Source organism: Nipponia nippon, unplaced genomic scaffold (genome assembly GCF_047370975.1).
Source record: "Nipponia nippon isolate SJK-2023a ecotype South Korea unplaced genomic scaffold, ASM4737097v1 scaffold_12, whole genome shotgun sequence".
NCBI lineage: Eukaryota > Metazoa > Chordata > Aves > Pelecaniformes > Threskiornithidae > Nipponia > Nipponia nippon.
The window spans coordinates 24,145,458-24,167,235 of NW_028262313.1; the positions used below are offsets into that span (position 1 = coordinate 24,145,458).

The 21,778-nt window shown below is 51.5% G+C and overlaps 1 protein-coding gene across 4 annotated transcripts in view; it reads right to left on the reverse strand.

Annotated features, from left to right (window-relative positions):
- Positions 1–8,148: 8,148 nt before the first annotated feature.
- The window catches only part of LOC104012914 (G protein-coupled receptor 83), a 41,828-nt gene continuing 28,198 nt past the window's right edge, over positions 8,149–21,778 (reverse strand). For 2 of the 4 annotated variants that reach the window (XM_087749244.1, XM_087749247.1), the window contains 5 exons: positions 17,858–18,942; positions 16,937–17,062; positions 15,459–15,592; positions 10,411–11,019; positions 8,149–8,562 (listed from right to left, as the gene is read on the reverse strand). In XM_087749244.1, the coding sequence (XP_087605370.1) occupies positions 10,425–11,019; positions 15,459–15,592; positions 16,937–17,062; positions 17,858–18,241 (1,239 nt within the window). In that variant the 5' untranslated portion in view covers positions 18,242–18,942 and the 3' untranslated portion in view covers positions 8,149–8,562; positions 10,411–10,424. Of the gene's footprint in view, positions 8,563–10,410; positions 11,020–15,458; positions 15,593–16,936; positions 17,063–17,857; positions 18,943–21,490; positions 21,774–21,778 lie in introns of those variants that run through there. The other 2 variants (XM_087749246.1, XM_087749245.1) reach the window with 2 other exon arrangements.

Genomic DNA, 21,778 nt, shown 5'->3' on the forward strand with positions numbered 1-21,778 from the left:
GCCGTTGACTTTGCCTCGCCTAAGTGACATCCATGGAGTTTTACCACACTCCATCTGCCTCAGACTAATCATGTTTTTGTTGGAAAACTCCAGATGAAAGAATTAAGCTTTTCCCAAGAATGAGGTGAGTGGAAACCATGGTTCACACACACATGCACATATAAGATTTCATTAATCATATCTGGCTGTCATTTAGCTGAAAACGGCAGCAGCTATAGCATAACGCATAGGCAAAAGAATGTGAATTTTCATGGGCAGCCTTAATTTCCTACCTTTTTACTGTTTGATTCTCCAACTCCCCTGTTCTTTACAGCCACATTTTAGAATGTTTTGGAGTAGAATATTTTGGTAAAACCCAGCATAACTTCCTCGATCCCTTTGCTTTTGCTCGCAGGCCAAGGCAGACAGAGGCTCGGGGCTGGTTCCCCAGCGGTGCCAGCAGCCCGTGCCCATAAGCACACAACCTGCAGCAGCGCATGCAGGCATTCCCCCTTCCCGCTCTGGTTTTGCCGGTACGAGACACTGTGTCCACACCCCCCCACCGAGAGGAGCTCCAAAAAGAGCTCAGCATCTTTTACAAGCGGGAACCAGGCTGCCACGAACCGCTGTGACCTTCGTAGTTTCCAGGCACTTGGTGCCAAGGGTGGACTCACCAGCAAGGAGCCGATGACCACAGCGCTGTCAGCGCTACCTTTGCTGCTGGCGAAGCCAGCCAGGCTCCTCAGCTGCCTGCGCGGATGAAGGGCTCTCTGTTCGGGTCCAGCTGCATGCACAATGCGCTCCTGTGAACGCTACCTTAGTATAAAGCATCCCTTCCCTCCGCCTTTCCTCCTCTTAGTTCCCTGGCTTTGTCCACAGCCTCTGTTTTATTTCCTATTCTATTAATTTGCTGCTATGCCAATTTTCTGAGATAATGAAAATACAATCAGTGCTCTTCACTTACCAAACATTATGGCCAGCCATGGTAAGTGCTCAAAGGAGCAAACAGATAAAAGGCTGTAAAACAGAACACTGAAAGTTTCTGAAAGAGCTTTAGTTTTTCCAAGAATAAAAATCATGGAAAACTACACGACATTTGGGCTCTCTGGGCTATTTTAAGCTTCTATAACAAGGGATATTAGCCAAGCTGATGTTGCCAGTGCCCTCCTCTTTTTTTTACTGCCCCTTTTTATGCCAGTCTGCAAGCGGGCAGCTGTGCTGCGGGTCTTGCTGGGCACGGCCGTGACCTGGTGCCCCTGCCAAAGGCAGGCCCCGGGCGCAGGGCTCCCGTGGGACAGCTGTGCCACAGCTGGCTGCACCGGCATGTGGGCGCTGGTGAGCAGAATCGTCCGCAGGGAAAGGGAGAGAGTCTTCCTTTAAAGCCCAGTCTAGAGCCGAGGTGTCTGTCCCCTTCTTCAGCGAGCTCCTCTGCCATTCCCAGATAAGACCTAGCGGACGCAGTGGTAAATAACCTTTCCTGTGGCAAGGACATGTGAGCCAGCTGCATTTTGTGTTTGAGTTCGGAGGAAAAGAAGAGCACAGAACACAGCCGGTCCTTTTGCCTGAGGTCACCAGCCTCCCTTTACTGTCCCTTGCAGGCTTTAGCAAAGCGTAAGGATCACTTTGCAGGTTGTCCCGAGGACGCCAGTGAACGCCTTAGCTGCTGATTCCCTGGCCAGCCCCCCAGGAGCCCACCGTTTCTGCCTGGCCCCCTGGGAAATCGAGTTAACAGCGGCAGGCTGATGCTGGGCAGCTGGGGGGCTCAGGCTGGGCACAGGGCTCTGCCCGGCCCGTCGGCACCCAGAGGGGCCAGCGCGGTGCTCAGCCGGGGTGCGCGGACCGAGCTGGGGAAAGAACAGGGATTGCTGCTGGAAGGCCTTGCACACCCAAGCTGGCGTCGTCGCTAACCCTCAGAGTGCTCTTTTTTCTCCTTTTTTTCTGTCCCTCCATTTCTCCATCCGCACAGTGAATCACATCATAAATGAACTAAAAATCTGCCCTTAAATTAGAATTGATGGCCCCAGAGCTAACCAGACATGTGGGGCACTGAACTTCATGTTTGCAATGTAGAGGTTAAAGACACAATCCCCCGGCTTCTCACCAGAAGTGCTTCACAAGGGCACCAGTGAGTCATTAGAAGTTGCTCATCCTCGCGACTGCTGGAAGGAGGAACGCGATGGTGCCTGCGGCGTTTCAATGCTGGGGACCAAACAAGCTTAAGGCTCATTTTCAACTTATTCCCACTTATAGCCGAGATGTCTGAATGTATTGCTACACAGCCATGGTCTTTATGAGCTATGTTAATCATTACAGTTCACCCAGAGGATGAATATCTTTCTACGTTACGCCCCGCAATCTGTGAAGGACAACAGAATACTTCTGTTCCACTAAATAGAAGGCAAGGTAATGCAATTGAATACAATTATTTTAAATAGAACACAGGGTAACCTTATGTTCAAGTCAGCTTTAGCTTTAGGTTTCTTAAAATTAACCTTCAAATTTAATAAAGGGAAAAAAATCTATAGCCTGCAATAGAAATGTGACCATAAAGAGGGGATACTGCGTTAAGGTATTTATTTGGAGCTGTAGCTATTGCCACCTCCATGCAGGGAACTGTCGGCATTATTCGTGTGTTCGTAAGCAAGAGCCACTGGTGCATTTAGTTCAAGAACGGGGCAGAAAATGAAGATAGATGGTCTGTTAAATAACTGACTTGTAAAGACAGATTGAGGAAAGACACTGTACTATGAAGGGAATCCTAGAAATACCCTAATGGTGAAAACTAAAACTTGATTTCTTCCAGTCTTTAGGAGGGACTCGGTTTATTAACCTCAACGTGAAAGGTCCGAGCAACATATCACAGTTCAGAAGGAAGCAAAAACTTCCAAAATAGCCCAGGGTCGTCCAGTCTACTGCACCCCCGGACTAACTGAGCTTTGTGGTACATCCATCAAGGAAGTCTGGGCTGCTCCAGGGACTCCCGGTCACTCTGAGTTCTGCCTTGCCTGACGTGTCCCCAGTTACAGATCAAAACGAGCAGCGGGAGGAGAAAGAGGCTGCAAAAGGTTTAAGCCACTGATTAATCGCTCACTTAATTCCTGTTTGAAATTGCCTGAGACAAGATATGTGGCAGCAAGCAAACATCATCTCCATCTCAAAAAAATAGAACAGAATCTGTTTTTCTAAAACTTGCCTGCCACCATTGTTATTACGTGTCCTAAACCATCTCCTAACAGCACCCAAGTCCGGCCACCTTGGGCTCACGCTGACTGGGGTGCTCGAGCCCGCTACGAGTGCCGGTTTGAGATAGCAATGACTTCTGCAGACCTGGTTGAGGAATATGCTGCGGTTCTGGTAGAACGGCATGAACCTGTCAAAAATGGTGTTCTGACAATCCCTGTCACTGTTTTCCGCTACAGGCACCAACTGGAGATCCTTGCAGAGGGGAAATCCTCGGGGCAAGAGACCAGCGAGGTTCGACAACCTGCCAGGACACAGTATGGATTAGGTGATGTATACAGTGACAGCGTATGGGCGTGTTAGCTAGAGATGACACTTGGAGAGGGTACAAACCTTCATGCTCTGAAGCAGCATTAATTGCAAGGCAATAAGCAGAAATTCCATTAATGGGACACTCCCTGTAATTGTCCCTTATGGTGTCCCATAAAGCAATTGTTTTTGTCTCCAGCAGACAAATTAGATGGTCCATCAATCCCATTTTATAAAGCAATTCGTCTGTTCTTATCTGCCAAGGAGATTTTTATAAGGCCTGTCATGGAAAAGTCTCTTCAAGTGACAGACTATTGTGTTGTAAAATCAGACTCATGGTTTCTGCAGGACTCAGCCTGTTGGGTTTTGGGGTTTTATTACTATTTTTCCCCTCTCACCTCTGATAAGTGACAGCTGCTCCTCATTAACAGCTCATTGCAGAGGGCAGCGTCCCCACACGATCTACCTTTACTGAACAAGGGGTTATTAGCCAGTGTTGGCTCATGGGAGAATAAAACTTCATTACAAGGGCCAAATGCATTCATTCGACCCCTATTACTGGGGCAAAGGAAAAAATACAGGGGGGAGCAGGGCAAGAAGTGCTTTTGTTTTGCTGGCTGGGGAGACTTCCAGTACCCTCCTAAGGAAGGGTTTGCTGCAGCGCACCAGGCACAGCCGCTTGCAGCCCTCCCTGCTCCGGCCGTCTCAGCTCGCGTCCCTCCTCACCGCTGTTACCGGCCCTCGCCGGCACAACCCGGAGCATCGCTCGGGCACGCGCCTGAGCTGCAGCAGCATTTGGTAAGCTGCTCCTGCCTCCTACCATCAGCCTGCGACCCCGAAGGGCTTTAGTCCTGTTCCAACAGAGACACCCGAACCGCAGCGTTGCCACCATGTCTCGACAAGGCGATTGCCCCGACATACCTGCTCAGCACAGAAAGCTCATCGGGGTGAGCCGAGTGGTGCGGGCCTCATTGGAAAGGTGCGTGCGCTGGCCGTGCTTGGCCATCAAGCTCGGGGGAACAGTTTTGGAATATATACTGGAATTTGGGTAGGGATTACTGCTGAGCGCTGGTGGGTCAGGGCAGCTTTGTGAAAAGCCTTGAATCTTTAAACTGCGAGCTGACTGCAGCAGCGTGCTCGGCGTGATAAACCTGCCCTTACCCTGTCAGTATTCCTGCTTGGGCTTCATCCAAAGTCTGGGAGATCAGAAGCATTTTTCTCCCTACCGCAGCGCAGGAGGCGATAGCTCGAGGGAAGCAGGCATGTTTGCTCCTCAGTCGGTGAGAGGGTAGAGCCCTCTGCCCCGACTTGAGGGGAGACGCTCCCTCACTGCCCCTGGCAGAGGGTGGCTGCTCATTATCTCCCAAGTGTTAATTCCGGGTGTGCCCTTGGCAGCTGAGCCGCCTCCGCCAGGCTGGGGCTTTTTCCTCCCTCTTCTTCCCCAGCCTGGGAGTGACCCAATCTGCTGAGCTACATCTCGGTGCAAGAGGATGGGCTCTGACCCTGACCCAGCTACGTCCCCACTTCCCAGGGCTTGATCTGGATTTAACTGAGGACATTTCCATTTATTCCTTCAGCGTGCTTTGGCCAGCCCCTCGGTACTGTTTTCCACTTGAAGAGCTAACTGATGATAATTTTATTCTATTTCTTCTTCCTGAGCTAATTTTCTGACTCATTGTGGGTTTTTTTCTGCTTGCTTTCTGTTAATCTAGTTGGCATTTTGTGGTTTCTTTGTTCATTATGTGATGGGGCTATATAAGGGGATTTGTCTCTGGAATTCAGGTATCGCCTGCACTGTGGTGTCTGTTATCATCTTCATCAGCAACTACGCTGAAGGCAGTTAGATGCATTTGGCATGAGCTAACGTTAATAAATCTGGGTTGTTAATCACTCAGACACGTCTCTGTTGAATCTTTGCATACTGATTTGTGTGTGCTCAAATAGTTTCTCTGGAGTAGACTTCTGGTAACTCAGTGTTTTAACAGTCTGCCCTCCAAATTCACCCTTGGGGCCCTGCCTCCTGGGGCTCTGCCTGCCAGGGACAGCTTCAGGTCACCTGCCTGCCGAGGACGGCAGCACCGCAGCCGCCAAAGGCGCAGGGGGACGGCTCAGTCCACAGCGTGCGAGCAGGACAAGGGCTCTCCGGATGGCACAGGCTTCCCAGGGGACTCTCCTCCCACCCCATGCTCCTGTCCGGCCCTCCGGCCTTGGGGCTGCCACACCGTCGGGCTGCAGGGAGCAAACCGTGCCGCGCCTGCTGCCCGCACGTCACCGCCGGCTGCCCCGGCCAGGGCCGGTCTCTGCACAAAACCCGCAGCAGGCTGCCAGTGCAGCCCTGCTGGGAACGGGGAGGAAAGCACCCAGCGGGAAGCCGTGGTCCCGCTTTTGGACACTCTCCCTTGGTCCTATTGACCTTGGACACCGGGCTGCCTCCGGCACCACTCAAGAAGCCATTCCCACAGGGGAGCAGCATGTCTGAAGACAAATTACTGAATGTTTAAGCATCTGTCTACCTGCTGAGTTGCCTCAGACCTTGACCTGCTTCAGCAAAAGCAGAATTTCCTACATTCTCCCTTCCAGACCTTGGCTAGGTAAGCCCTCTGATTGCTGCAGCAAGCCTTGCGCCTGCAGTCCAGCAGAGAGGCCGTCTCTCGCCCCTCAGTCACTGTGCCTTGCCCAAGTCAAACAGCATAGCTGTTTATCTTTTTTTTTTATGATGTTGTGCATCCTATCATTTGCCTGAATGCTGCTGAGAGAGTGCTACTGTGTTAGCCAGGGCAGCCTCAAGAGATACAAGAGCCTCGAGGCAGTGGGCAAAGTGTGCGAGGCTTTGAATCTCAGTCAGGCATTGATAATTACCAGTCTAGAGAGCTAAGCCATTACGAAGATGCAATACAGTCAGCTCTTACATCATGCCCATTTAGGGGAGAAAAATTCAGCAATGAAGAGATGCTACGATTGACAGATCCAAGGAAAACCAGCTAGGTTATTTTTCACAGCAAGAGATAGCTAATTACATGGCTTAGCAGAAGACCAAGGGAGTATGAAGAGAGACCCACTTCTTTGGAATGAGGTCTTTGATTCCTCCAGAAAAAGATTATGAAGCCATTTAAAGAAAGAAAGGAAGGGAGAAAAAAAAAAAAAACACCAAACCTTAAGAAATATTAAAGATGGACTCAACACCAGGTAAAGAGAGTTCAAAGAGACTTCTGCTGCACCCATAGCTACTAGACGTGACAGGGGCTCCCAGAACAGCTCTCGTATTGAAGGGCTGATGGGCAGGTACGACTCCAAGGTTTGCTTGTTGCTTCCCAGAAATTTGGCTGCTTCTGAGGAAACCAGGGGCTGGTCTCTACCAGCATTCTTGGACAAACATCCCAAGAAACTACTGAAAATTTCCAGCTATCCATCTTGCACTGTAGAACAGCCCTGGGAATGGGATTTAATCCCCGGCTTGGCTCCTACCCCAGAATTTGCCAACAGCGAGGTAGATTTCATTTCAGAATCACAGCAAGAGCCATAGCTTAATATTTCTCATGGAAGCTATCACAGTTAGTGTTGTTGCTATGGTATTTCATAGAAGCCCAAGATGTAATATGTACATTGAAAGAAAACATAGAAATATCTCTTTAGAAACTGTGAGTTTTGTGTGCACGCTGCATCATACGGCAGCCTATGGAAAGGCACACGGAGAACAGTGGGCTGAGCGCGGGGCTGGAAGCCCGCGCCGGCACCGCCACTTGGGTGCTGGCTCGCGCGCGGCTCCCCGAGCTGTTCCAGGGAGCGGGGGGGCAGGATGTGATTTTCCATCTTCTGTTGTTTCTTTGCGAAATGTTTGCTCTGCGGGTGTTATTCAAAAAGCCTTGGAAAGTTTTGCCTGGGGCAATGAAACATGGCAAATAAAGAATATGCTCATCCAGGACAAAATTTTAGGTGAATGTTTTTGTTAAACTCTGCGTGGTTTTCAGGTGACACCAGTGGTGTTTTTCATGAGTATCTGTCTGAATCAGTTGAATAACTGTGAACAGCAACTAAGCCCATGAATCACAGCTAACCAAGCTCTGCGTCTGCCCCATTAACTGACAGCTGCTGCTATCACAGTTCACTTAGCGCTACTGCCACGGCACTAGAGAGATGGGTCCTCCTGCTTTTCTCTTATTAGTCGGCATGAATCTGTTACCTACTGCCAAATAGTGAGTTTAAACCTTGTTTTCTGAAGGGGCCCTAGAGAGCTCGTCAGGGAAGTTCAATAGTGCAGATCAAGTCCTCTGGACCCAGAGCAAGCACCAAGTGGAGGTTTCGGTGCCGTGTGGCTGTCCCCTCCGGCCTCCAGGCCAGGTCCTGGGTGAGTCCACGCTTTACCCAACTGTTGCTGAACTCTCACGTTTCCACTCTCAAAGGAAACTTTCCAGTATGGGAAAGAAGCCCGTTCGCTGTATCTTATAACTGCCTCTCATTTACATCCTCAGCTCATGCTAAGAACTTGTGCTACAGCAACCAAAGGATGAAGGATGCTGGTTTTTGCATTCTTTGGGAAAAAGTCTCTTAAACTTATGAAGATATTTGAGTGGAAATGGGCTGCTACATTTCTGTAGTGGAAACTGAAAACGCCATACTGACATCCACCTTTCCACAGGGAAGAAATAATATTTTAATAATGTGGAATACACGGTAGTTTGAGGGCCGTTCACTAAAAGTTGATGAAGGAGCAAGGAACAGTAAAAAGGCAAATGACAGCTTCTCTTAATAATTAAACGAGGTGATGCTCATTAATTAGAGATGCTTTTAACATTTTGAAAGACTCACAATGATGTTTTTCAACTGAAAACGGACCCCGCTCTGCACAGGGAGAGGGCAGTGCCGGCACCCAGCAGCAGGCTGCCTTAAATTCCCATTTTCAAATAATTGTTCGTGTCCAAGTGAAGTGCCTCAGGAATCGTGTATTCATCCAGTTCTGCTGCCGCTCACGATGCTCTGCTCTCTCCTCCTCGTGCAGATGTTGCAGTGTACACCTGAGGTGCAGGGACGTGGCCGAGTGGGGTCAAATGGCCTGGAAGTGAGGACCTCCTCTCCTTTCTCTCCTGTTCCTTCTCACTGCACAAATGGAGGAAAAAAATCAGTCCTTAGTTTCCCTTCATTGGTCTGTCTTATCCTCCCCCAGGAAGGTGGTGGGAGCACGTCCTCGTCCCCGCCAGCGACCCGGGTCCCCCCCGCCTCCAACCCAGGCAGAAGCTCAGTCCGGGCTGTCGCCAGGGCAGACCAGGAGCATCCCTGACCCTGAGCCATGACTACCTTTAAACTACTGAAAACCATCACCGGCTTTTCACCAACTAGACAAACCCAAAGTCCTGAGCCGCTCCTCAGAGGACATTCCTTCCAGGCCCAGCACCAGCTTTTTTGCCTTCCTCTGGAGGCATGCAAGGACCTTCACATCCTTCTGAAATTGTGGGGCCCAGAACTGCGCAGAATACTCAAGGTGAGGCCGCACCAACACTGAATACTTTTTATCCAAAGCAGTTTGTTTGGGTTTTTTTGCCGAGAACAGTGTTTTCCTATGAATTTCAGGTCTGAGGACCAGAGAGCAACCACCCCAGCTGGTGCATACCAGAGCCTCTGTCACCATTGCAGCACTTACCAGTTGCCAGCACCGAGTTTTGAAGGACTACCCAGGAGCTGTCAGGGCTCAAAACACACGTAGCTTTATTCCTGAAAAAGACTTATGACTACTCGACCCAAAGTCTGGACGGGTAAGTAAGTAATAAATATTTTCCTGTCTTTTGTCTGTCTTCTCCAAGTAAGAAAAGTCCCTTGCTCAAGCTCAACCAGGGAAGCGGAGAGGGGCAGGAGGTCCTCCCAGCTCCCGCTCCCCAGTGCCCAGCCACTGCTCCACACTGCTTGTGAAATCCCATAGCAATTCTGGTTTCTTTCTGCCTTTAACGTCTTTTTTTTTTTAATCTCTCTCATGTACTAAATCTTTCCTTTGTTCTGTATTCTTTTTTCCACCTGCCTCCCAAGCGTAGCTAAATTAAACTGTATTTTTTCCCAGGACTGTAAACAAAACCTTCCCTCTTAGTCAGAGTCAATTCCGTTGTTTAAATGAAACTCTTTTACAGCAATTAGTAATTACACAGAATTATTTCATTCCTCAGTTAGCAAATGCTACAGCCCTGATGAAATATTTTGTGGCCTCTTGTTTAGTGTCAGTGTAGGTTTATTTCCTGAATTAATATAATTATAATAAAACCAAAATGAAATTCTCAATGGACTAAATTTGTCCGCCTGAGTGCCGTCTGAGGCTGCTGCCGCCGCTGCCGGGCGTGCAGTCTCGCTCCCCTCTCGGCCGGGGCTGGTTTCCAGCCGCTGGCTCGGCAGCTCCAGAAGCGGCAGAGGGAGGGGTGGGACAGAGCCGGGGCAGGAGCAGCACCGTCTGAAGGGGAAATTGCTGTTGACAACCCTTACCTCTGCTGGGAGGCTTTGGTGTAAATTATCTGGTGAAACTCCGTGTGGATGGAGTCAACTTGGATGTCCAAGACCTTCCTTCAAACCCATGTCAAAACGGGTCCATTTCTGCTGCTCTGCAAAGCCCCGTTGGTGTCATGGCACGTGTTATGAGTGCTGAGACAGGCCAGTGACTTGGGACAGCACGAGCAATGATGGAAACCCAGGTCCCACTGCCTCTGCTAGTAATAAGATGGGAAACCCCAAAAGCAAATCACGCTGTCTGTGGGCCTCCATGTCCCCTGCACACTCGCCTGCTCCTCGGACCAGCTGTGGGCTGGCAGGGAGGGTGCTTGAGGGGCTGTGCTCCCACTGTGCCGAGTAAAGGGGGTGCTACTGCGATATAAGTCAAAAGTCAGTAGTAAAACACCAGAGCAGCAACATCAGTTCCTGGGGAGAAACGGGGAGATACCCTTTGATGTCCACCGAATCCAGCTAACTCACCTCAGGGCTTCGGCTCACAGGTCTGTGTTGGCCGTCTGGATGTTTACGGTGGAGCAAACGGTCTGCAAGGCAGGTCCCTTCCTGTGCCTGGCCTGCTCCATCCACGCCTCGCGGCAGGACGTGCCCACGGGCGGCAGAACGTTGTCCTGAGCCCGAGGCACCTTCTGGCACATGCAGAGCAGGGACTTGAGCTCCGAGCGGAAGCTCTCATTCAGCCAGCAGTAGATGAAAGGGTTGTAGCAGGTGCTGCTCATGGCGAACCAGTGCAAGGCGAAATAGAGGGAGTTCTTCGTCTTGATGCCTAGACTGGAGATGAGCACGACGTAGCAGTTGAGAGGGAACCAGCAGACAGCAAAGACCACCACCACCAGCATCAGCATCTTGATGCTCTTCTTCTTGTTCTTGTGGTGGGCAATATACTGCTGCGTGGTGATGTCTCCAATGGCGTTGCGGAGCCACAGCTTCTTGGCCAGGCGCGTGTAGGTGACAGTGATGATCAGCAGAGGCAGGAGGTAAAGAAGGAGAAAGGTAGACAGGTCCAGATACTTCCAGACCAGCTCTGCGGGCTCAGGAAAATCAGGGAGGCACAAACTCCGGACAGTGGCTTCCCTTGAGAAACAAAGAAATGCATATATAGCATGTGGCCATTGCTGTGCAAATTGGATGCTGCTAATTTGGCAAACCACAGTGAGGCTCCCACACCACCCCCAACCACCTCCTCAGATTTGTAGTACGGACAGAGGAGGGCCAGATATTGCTCACATCAACAAAACAAAGCTCAGTCAAACCTCTGCTTCCCAGAGAGTCTTCTCATGATGTTCTCTGTGTCCGTCTCACCAAGGACAAGCCTGGCTACCGTGTATCATTACCTCCTTTCCCCTTAAACTGTTGTGTTGTCTGATAAGAGAAATTCTTAGAAAGACAAACTGGAGTTTCCTCTTAGAAGCTGCAGTTGATTTTAATTGAATGAGTCCCTCGTGTCCCCTTAGCATGGCAAAAGTCACCCCGTTCTTACAAAAGGGGCGACTGTGAAAGAAGCACTGACCTGGCTGCATCTGCCCCTTCCCCATGTGCATGGGCACAGAGGCATGGCAGTGCCGGTCTCCTCTTCCCCAAAAAAACAGCGCAGGAGGAAAGAGGGCAGTGGGTGAGACCCACCTAACTCCTGCTTTTCTCCAGTCCCACAGGCGATTCCTATGCACCTGGAAAAAGGACACATTATGCCCAGGCTTCCCTGAACGTGCCCACCCAGAAATCCAGCCTGGGATGTGCCACTCCTCTTGCACCAGGGTTGTGAGAGCTGTTGTCTGGCCGAGCACAAGTGACCTGATCTTCCTGGGGCAGGCAGAGTCACGGCACAGCTTGGATCACCGCCACAGCACGCTTGCAATAGCTCTGGCTCGTCTTTGCCACGTTGGATCTGCAGTCCATGCCCTACACGGGTACGCCCGCCCTTCTGTGCCCCGAGCAGGCACAGGACCCTCGGCCGGAGCAGAAAACGGCTGCACCAGCTGGGAGGTCAAAGCCATGACTGATGGAAGGGGAAGGGGCTGCGGGAGGCTGGGGCCAGGTGAGAGCCTCGCAGGCACGAGCCCGCCCGCACGGCCAGCACGCCTTCCTTCCTGTACCAACCATCCCGTCCGTGTTGGCCTTTCAGGAGACAGGCTGTTACAACCTTATCGCTACATCTTAAAACAGGCATGATGATTAGAAAACCTGGTTGCTTAACTCAAGATTAACTTAAGCCTGACAGTTTCACTTCTGTGGTTCACTAACAGAAGAACTGACTTTAACTCTATGCAATGGCTTATTTTAACAGCACTTCAGCAATCTGTCCTGTTCAACCCGGCGGATCCAGGCACTGTTCGCATTTTCTGGCTGTCAGCGGCTCTCAGCTGATGCACCCCAGCACCCTCCGCAGAGCCCCGTGTCCCCTCCGCATCCCACAGTGACTGGAAATGGTGAAACATTAGGAGAAGGGAGCACTCACACATTTATTCCTGATGAATGTTTTCTCCTTTTCTTTCCTTTTTTCCTCTCTTTTTCTTCCTCTTATTCCATTTTGCCCTTCTCTCTTCAGCTGCTGTCCTCTCCTCACTTGTATTCAGCACGGACTTTAGTCCCCATCAAGCTGCGTTATTTGTTGCAGTATTGATTAACATCTTTAATATCCTGTTTTCAACCTCTGGAGCTGGCTTTTGTGCCACAAACAGAGGACTGCTTGAAGACGACGGCTGCGAGCAGGGCCTGTGCACAGCTGTCGGAGGGCTGACAAAGCGGGGGGAGCAGAGCTCCACCGAGCACGGCCGTGAAGGACCCTGAAGATGTTTGTCAAGAGGGGAACTGATGCAGAAGGAAAATCATCCTTTGTGAACTGCACTCCCTACCTTTCCCTCCCCCCGGATCTGGCTTGCTGTCAGCACAGACGAGGCCAGCCCCTGCCTGCAGGCAGCCGTGCCTGCCTGCCTGCCTGCCTGCCGCAAGGGACCTGCCAAAGTAACCGGAGATCTGGCAGGGGAAGCAAGCGCAGCACCCAAGGTGACACCGCAGCGTGGGGTCAGACCCTTCCTGGCCACGGCCGAAGAGCAAAGCCGCAGAGAAAGTGCAGAACCGATGGGGGACGACGGGGTGGAGCGGGGCGGTCATCCCTCACCGCGCCCCCAGGAACCGGCCGTTTGGTGAACGCCTTGAGCTCGGGACAGCATCGGGGCTGCAGCCATCGCAGCTGAAGGCTGGCAAGGGTGATGCTGCGGTGCTTGCGGAGCCTAAAAACGTGAACAGAGCGAGCAGCAGAGTGAGCCCGCAGGTAAGCAAAAAACGAGCTGCCGCCCTCGCTGCCCCCTTCCCTCTGAGCACCTAAAGGAGGGGCACGGACCTGTAGAAGAGGTTCACAATTATTTCAGGGAAGAGGCTGTTGAGAGCAAAGCCAGACAGGACGCTGCATTTTGATAAATTCTGGCATGACGGTGGACTTGGCCACGCTCCTGTGCGCTGCAGGCAGAGAGGTTTGGTGCTGGTGGAGCCCGTGTTCTCCTGTCCCCAAGACCCCAGCAGCGCCCTGGTGGGGCTTCTCAGGAGCTCCGGGCCCTGCAGGAGCTATTACGAGCAATATTACAACTGCGATTTTTATTCAATGGAAAGCAGGGATGAGAATAGCACGTCCTGGAAGTCCTTATATCGCTGAGCTGCCTCGTGCCGATGCGAGGCCAGGTTTCCTCTGGCTGCGCCAAAGGATGAGCAGAGACAGGTGCTGTGAAACAGATAGCGGCCCGGGTTCATTCATAAGGCATTTGTTCAGTAATACCCTCAGCACAGCTGCGAAGCAACGCGAGTGCAGGAGTAACCCAGCACTTTGTTTACAAAGTCTAAGCAGTTGAAGATATTATATCCCCCACGGAGGCATCTCGGTGAAATCCATCACAAGCACAAGTAAGGAAGAGCTGCGAAGCCCCAGATCACACTCCCATTTTGTGTAACCTCTCCTATACAAACAGCAATAAAGAGCCCGTGTGGGCAGCCAAACGCTCTCCCTGCCGTGCTGATGGGAGGGAACTGGCTGTGCTGTAGGAAGAAAGGTATTTGTCCTTTACACAGAAGCTCCATATCGGCAATAGAAATCTTTCTCCTGCTGCCTGTTACTGCCTCCTTACCCTGCTCCCTAGGATGCCGCTCTCAGGTTGAGAACACTGTCCCCTGTAACATTATCCCCTTGGCCTCCAGCCTGGCATTCCTGGGAAATGCAGGCAGCAGCAGTGTGACACAGACCACCACGAAAAACACCAGTTTGTGCAGCATTACGGGCTGTTTTCTAGCCAGGAAGAGTCCTAGCAGTGCCACAGGCTGGTGGGGACGAGAGGACCAGAACAGGTTGGACACCATGGAGGAACAAAATATTGCAAGGGCAAACCAACCCAGAACTTCTGGTTCTTGATTTCTACCTGGTAGAGAGGGTGACTTCCCAGCAATGAATGCCATCACTAGACCAGCTGGAAGGGGGGGGAAGATAAGCTTTTTTTTTTTCCTTTCTTTCTTTTCTTTTTTTTCTCTCTAGGTCAGAACTTTCACTTTCTTCTGAAGTCCTCACGTGCATGTGAAATTCCACTTCATTGCCTTTTAATAGCTTTTGTCGTTGTGTTCAGCCAAGCAAAGAGCTCCGTTCCCTGCTGGGCGAGGCAAAGCAGCACCCTGAGATGACTTCGTTTCCCTGTCGAAGCCCTGTTCCTCTCACCAGCCCTTCACTGCAGAGGAAGAGGTGGAGGTTCCTCTTTTGCTTTTCATGTTTATGGAATGTTGGGCAGAGGAGCCTCAAGCTTTAAGGAAGGCTGGTCCTGTTCCATAAATCCAGATGGATGAAATGCAAGGAAGCTACAATGCGTGAATCAGCGTATGAGGTCTTGGAGACCTGGGCTTCGTGGCCCTGCTGACTCACAAAGGCGATCCTCTCCTCCCTGTTCTTTCTGTACAGTCTTGCTGATCTCAGTACCAGATGTTTACACCATGAGTTTTATTTTCTTTCTTTCTCAAACTGCAGCTTGAGCTCTCTCTATCCTCCTTGCCTGAGCAAGTTGGCTAGACATGGTCTTCTTAGGTCTCAGGAGCTGAGCGAGCGTGAGGAGGGAAGAGGAAAGGCCCTCGGGAGCAGACGGCCTTCTCGGGACAAAGCCCCTCCTGACGGTACCATGACACTGGAGAAGGTTTGTCTCACCGACCCGCCGTGCCCCGGTCGGGCTGCGCTGGCTGCCCAGCTTGCCACCAGCCTGAGGCTGGGAGGCGAGACTCAGCCCCTCGTCCAGGAGGCTGGGAGATGGTGAAAGCAAACCCAGGTCCCGAGGACGTGCGTGCCCTGCAGTGAGCCAGGCAGCTCCTCCAGCGGCCCAGGCCTCTGCTGTGGGAAGTGAGACTTCATCCACACACGAACTCCCACCGATTCCAGTACGTCCCTTCCCAAGCCTGGGAGCCCCTCCAGCCGCTCTCACCACTGGGAGCCACTGCCGCAGAGGGCTGTCATCGAACCTCTTCTCGCTCGCTTGGAAGGCGAAATAACTCACCTGTAGTTATACTGGAAAAGCTTTTGATAGATGGCGTGGGGTAGGGAGAAGCAGGTTGCCATCAGCCAGATCACAGAGATGCTCAGTGCTCCCTTCGTTAGTGACATCCTCTGCTTCAGCGGGTTCAGGATGACCTGCAACAGAGACTGCACCGTGACTCTTATCGCACGGGAAAGCGACGTCCCTTCACCAGTGCACACAGCAGAGGCATTTTTTGACATGATCTAATGCTGTTAAGAAAATGACAGCCATGATTAGGAAAATGTCCTGCTTATTAGAGCGACCTGGAAAATGGGAAACCTTGAACTTTTCAATCTGCTCAGAAGTGCTTTCAAATAAACTTTTTTCTCTGTTTTGTTCTGTGAGGACCATTTTCCTTAAATTGTGGATTACGTTAGGTAGGAATAAAGAAGATATCTACACAAGTCTCTCCGCTTGTGGGTACGTTTGTTTATTCTATATGAATTACATAAAGAGATGTCTCCTGTTCTAGCTGAACCTATGAAGCTGAGCCCTCCTCCCCTCTTTTGAGGCATTAACTCACCTTTTATGAAATTTTCTTTGTTAGATGAAAAGGTAAAGAGCTTATAGCATCTGAGAGTCTGGAAGATACTCTTTGACTGACAGTACAGGAACGGAGAGTGACCGCTAGAGATAAGCGCGTGGCACGGGCTGCCCTCCCTTTCCTGTACTGGTAACGCAGCGAGCGTTTATCGCCGGGGCCGCTGGCACAGCCTGGCTGCGGGCCGGTGGTGGGCCCAGTCCTCCCACAGCTCCAAAGTGTCCTCCCAGTGTTTCCAACAGAGATTTCCCACTGCCGCTCCCCTTTATACCGGTCCAGCATTAGTCCCATAGTCACACCACCGGACTTTAGTCTCAGAATTTCTTTTTACCCCAACTGTCCTGCAACTTGATGATGCAGCAAATGCCCAACAGCAAGAGCAGAAGAACAAACAGGCAGCTAAATCAGAATTTAAGCTCGGGATGCTACAGCCTGGTGTTCTATGGGGTTTGGGTGGTACACTAAAAAGCTTGGAGAAGTTCCCTGTACAGCTGCAGTAACACTTGGCACTCAGCGCTGGCTCTGCTGTCTTTCAGGGCCCCCCCATGTAAAACAAAGCCTCTCGGATCAACCTGCCCTGCCATACTCGGGGGCTAGGTTGGACCTGGCTCTTCTCAAACTACTTGAAAAAAGCGTCCTCACCCTTTTCCACTGAAAGTCTGGGAGTGTCCCGTGAAACCTGTGATCCCACATTTATTGTTTTCCCTCCTGTCCCATACCTGGGAGCCTACAGAAGTCCATCAAACCTTCCTACCCCTGCCACACGAGGGGCGTCTTTGAATTTAGCTCTAGAGCCTTCTCACTGGATATGGGGTTAATCCCCAAGATTCAGCCGCCTTGAACCCATGGCTCAACCGAGACTGACAGGGGCTTGGGAAGAGCCTTGCAAGGGAACAGCGGACGGGCAGCGTTTTACCTGGTGCCTGTCCAGGGCGATGGCTGTCAGGGTCAGCGTGGAGACGTGGAGGGAGCAGTACTGCACGAAGCGGCTGATGTGGCACATGGCCTTTCCAAAGATCCACGTGCTGTTCACAAACCGAACCTGGGGGGAAAACCAACAGGTCATCAGCCAGCAAATGTACTGAAAACAAATCCACGGAGGAACCCTTTGGATTGCACCTGAGCTGGCACATGGGTTTTGGCTGGCTGCGGGCAGCTCCACCTGAAACGCAAAGAAAGATCGGCTACACTGGATTTTGAAACACTTTTATGTAAGAGTTTATAAGGTCAAAACCACAGATTAAATGAGTGGTGCTGTTGCAGCCCGCCTGGCCTATTCATATAAACACCAGTTGTGAACAGCGGTAATGGCTTTTTGATTATACTAACAACTATATTTGGAAAAAGTGGACCAAGTTTTGGTCACACAAACGCCCTTTAAGGTCTGGAGAGTTTTCACTGAAGGCTTTACCCAACTGGCAGCTCTGAAAAGCTTGAGTACTTTGTTCCAGTCACCCGAGTGTGACTGGCATTCAAGTTGTTTTGACCCACTAAGTTTTAAGTGTGACTCTCTAGTGCTTCCCTGCGTGTACGTTAAAAGTACATGTTCATCCAGGCACTTATTCTGCATTCCCCAAGAAGCTCTTGTTGTGGTTTGGTGGCATGCTTGGAGAGACTTTAGAGTCTTTTAGGAGATACAGAGTCTAACGGAGCAAAGGGAGCCCACAGGTTGCTGAACAGTGTTTTACTTGCCTGGCAGAGCTGTCTATTAGACTTGATTGTGTTGGGTTCACGCCTCGGTCCTGGAAGAGCATGCACAGAGAGGGTGTGACCAAGAAGAGCATTCTTGAGAGAGACTCCCCTCCTGGCTGAAGGGACAGCCCGGTGGGCCACTTACCAGGGTAAAAGGCGTGTTGAGCAGCGTGATCATAATGTCAGACACTGCCAGGTTGACGATGAAAAGGCTGGTGGCTGAGTGCATCCTCTTGTTCTTCAGCACCACGTGGCACACCAGCATGTTCCCAAAGAGAGACATGATGATAATGACCGAGTATGCCACGATTAGAAGAGCTTTCACTGTTGGTTTCTGTGATTCTGGCTCGTATTTAGCCAGCTCAGCAAATTTCTCCCACTCAACAATGCGGCTGTCTGTCCAGTTGAAGGTGGTCCTGTTGGTTGCTTGGTAGATTGACATGAGTTTGGCCAAGGAAGAGTAATGGTCAAACTCCTCAAGAAACCCCACCATCTGTGACCTGTATGACTGAAGCAGCAAGTGAGGCATGGTGGGTTCACCTGAGTCTTCACTCAGCTCGAGGCCACCAGGATCACAGCTCCAGCTGACACAGCAAGTGATCCATCAGCTTCAGCTGCCTGCTTCTCTAGGAAGCTGGTGAAGATGCAGCTGCCGTTACAACCACCACCTTAGAGCGGAAAGCTGGAAGGAGCCTCCAAGGTGCGATGGGTTCCCCAGGGCAGAGGCAGCACGGGGGAGCAGTTCCAGCAGGCACGTCGGAGCGGGGCTGGTTTGGGAGCGCACGCTTTCAACCCCTTCATATATCAAGAAGAGCCATAGCTCCACAGGTGGGCTGGAGAGAAGAGCTAGTTATTACATGTAGCAAATGTGGGAAAACCTGAGATGGGTTTGAAGTTGTTTTAATCCCACGTCAGCTTTTTGTTCTTTGTTCTCACCTGAGTCTATTTTACTCCAAGTTCCACAGAAGGCTGCGCTAGTGGTGCTTTCATCCTCTACTTCAAAACACCTGGCTCTTTTCTGTTGAAATGTAAAGGCAGAGCCATTTGCGGGATCATTTTTAAGAGCAGAGGTAGCTTTTGTCTGCACCTAACCCCAACAATTATCCTAACGCGATCCAGAACCTGGAAATCACATCAGAAGTTGACTTTATTCTGTCTCATATTTTCTCCTCCAAGCAGCGACTGAATTCTGCTTCCAGTGTTTCGGTTTCAGCGAGAAAACGGTCTTTCCTGCAAAAGGCGAGACTTAGCAGCAGAGGCATGCAACTCACAGAGGAGCAACTTACACCGTATACAAACAAACCAACACACAGTGCTAGATACACAAGAACCATTCCCTAGAGACAAAAATCCCTGCTTCCTCGCTTTTACTGATATCCATTTTTAGATATTTCGGGTGATTTTAGATTGCATCGATCTATTGATGTTAGGTGGAACCTATTAACTATGCACACTGGTTTTAAAGATATGCTACATACGGGAGGACAGAGTCGTCTAGAAGCTCTGTCGGGCTCTCCGAGAGGGTGGCTGCTTTGTTTGGTATGTGCCATTCCCGTCAAGCCCCGCGGCTGCGTCCACAAATCAATGGACCTCACACGGTGTGAGGCATTAATAAGCAGAGCTTTCAGAGCGCTAAAAGGCTCCCCGGTGCCTTCCCACACAGCAGCCTGGCAGGCTACGCGGGGCGGCCAGCTCCGGCGTGGCAGGCGGTGGCCTGCAGCAGACATCCAGCAGACCCAGACCAGCACACCTCCCAGTCACGGCGGCGGCCTCGGCCGCAAGCACCACCAAGCAGGAGTCAGAGATCGACTGATTTCTGTCAGAAATAAGGTGCAGGGACCGAGTCTGTGTGTGTTTGTACCCCTGCTTTCCCATAATACAATCTGCTTTGGCTTGCGGGCTTACTCCGGGGAGTGCCAGGAATACCGGAGCACCTACGAGAGGATGCCTCGCAAAAGCAAGTGGATGTTAAAGCAACTTGGTGGGGTGGAAGGAGGGAGGAATCATCCAGGAGACAGAGAGAAGAACAAATCTTTAAAAGAGGCTATGGCTGTTTCCTGGGCAAATTTAAGAGTGAAAGGAGCCTGGGTAGGACAGAGAGCACGACAAGCACTCGCAGATTCTGCTAGAGCAAAGCAGCTGTAATGCAGCAGGCAATTCAGCTCCTCGTTGCTCTCCCGATGCTGATGGTATGGGGAGCATCGGACCAGCCCTAGACCAGGTCCCAGTCTGACTCTCTCACAAGACATGAACCTGGGGAGCTGCCATGAAACTGGGAGCAGAGGTGAAACCAGGGAAAGGGGTCATTCACTGTGTTTGAAAAAGATGGTTGGCACACGAGACTCCTTGCTGCAGAACATCACTGAGAGCAGGAGCTTGGCACGGGTCAGAAAGGACTTAATGCTGACACAGGTAATGAGAGAATCCAGAACCACATCCCTCTGGGCTCCTGGGGCGGGCGAGCAGAGGGGCACCGCGGGCCATAAGAGACCTGCGAGGTCTATCCCACGCCTGGTAAGGCGCGCAGGACCCCACACCTCTTTATTCTCCGCTGCGGTAATACTGGGGATGTCGTTCTTTATGCAGCTCTCAGTGGGCATCTTTATACATCTCTCCGAGAGAGCTGCGCTGGGCTGTAAGGGCAACGCGGCATGTGTGTACCAAAGAAATATGATTTTAGTCAGCTCCAGCTGAACCACTTTGATCTCTGAATAAGCACGGCTGGGCTATTCATGCTACACTGACATGCCATCGCTGAGCTTGAGCGGGGATGCTGTGGTGTGACAGATGAAACCACCTATTGCCTTCCCTGCATCGATTTACATTAGGTTCTCACGCGGAAACCTGCCTTTGCTGCCATGAGAGGAGGCCGAGTTAAAGAAACTGCTACAACGCATGGGTCAAATCAGATTTGCAGTCCGTGCGCTTCAGACTGGTGGACAGCAAGAAGAAACCTTGTACAGATTACTCAGTTTAAAAAAGCCAAGCAGGTTTTCTGAAGCACCCGTGTGTTTGAGAAGCCCAGCTCTCAAGGACCGCCTGCAGGACCTGCACTCTTGAGTAGCTCATGGTGATCGAGGAACCGTGGCCTTAAACGTGGATGATGGATGGGGGCATCTCTTCCTCCTTACTACATACAGCCATTTCTCTCGTGCCTACGTCCAGGTCCCTGTACAATCGAATCAGAAAGCTGAGCCATCTGAAAATCAAATAAACAGTGTTTTCAGCTGGATCGGTTCCCTGACCTGACCCACTGCACGGTTGAACCTTGCCCTTTCCAGGGGAGGCTCTAGAACAAACCATAGAATCACAGAATATCTCGAGTTGGGACGGACCTGTAAGGATCCTCGAGCCCAACCCCCCGCTTGTCGCAGGACCACCTAACACTAAACCATACGACCAAGAGCGTCGGCCAGTCGCTCCCTGACCTCTGACAGGCTCGGTGCCGTGACCGCTTCCCTGAGGAGCCCAGGGAGACTGGAATTGCTTAAAGCGATGGAGCTGTAACCTGATTTTCTGGCACGGTATTTCTCCTCGGACCCTTCTGCGCCCAGCAAAACATCCCCTTCAGCAGCCGTTGGAGCTCTCGGCAGCGGCTGCTGCCTTGGCCGCGGCCACAGGTGCAGCAGAGAGCACTGCCCCGTTCTCCTGAGAACGGGGGCGTTTAAACGCGGGCTGTCCTGATGAGCTGAAATACTATGGTTTCATGCAATAAGAGAGTTTAGCTTTCAGTTTTTATAACTCGGTATAATGCGAAGACCAGAGAGGAAGAGCTTACCGCAGCGCAACCTGGCCTCGCTCTGCCCGTACCTGCTTCACACGGGCGGGCTGACGCTCCCAGCTGCTTCAGCGACAGCTTCTCCCGGGGGCAGCACCGTTAACCGTCACTCGCACGAACTACGGCCACCCCTCCCGCAGCGCTCCGCCACGCGCCTCAGCCCCGCGCAGCGACCGGCGTCCCGCTCGCCGAGCCAGACGCGCCGGCACGCGAGCGAGCGAGAGCACGCGCCAGAGAGAGCACACGCGCGGCAAGCGCGGGCTCCCGCCTGCAGAGCCCCGCATCGCT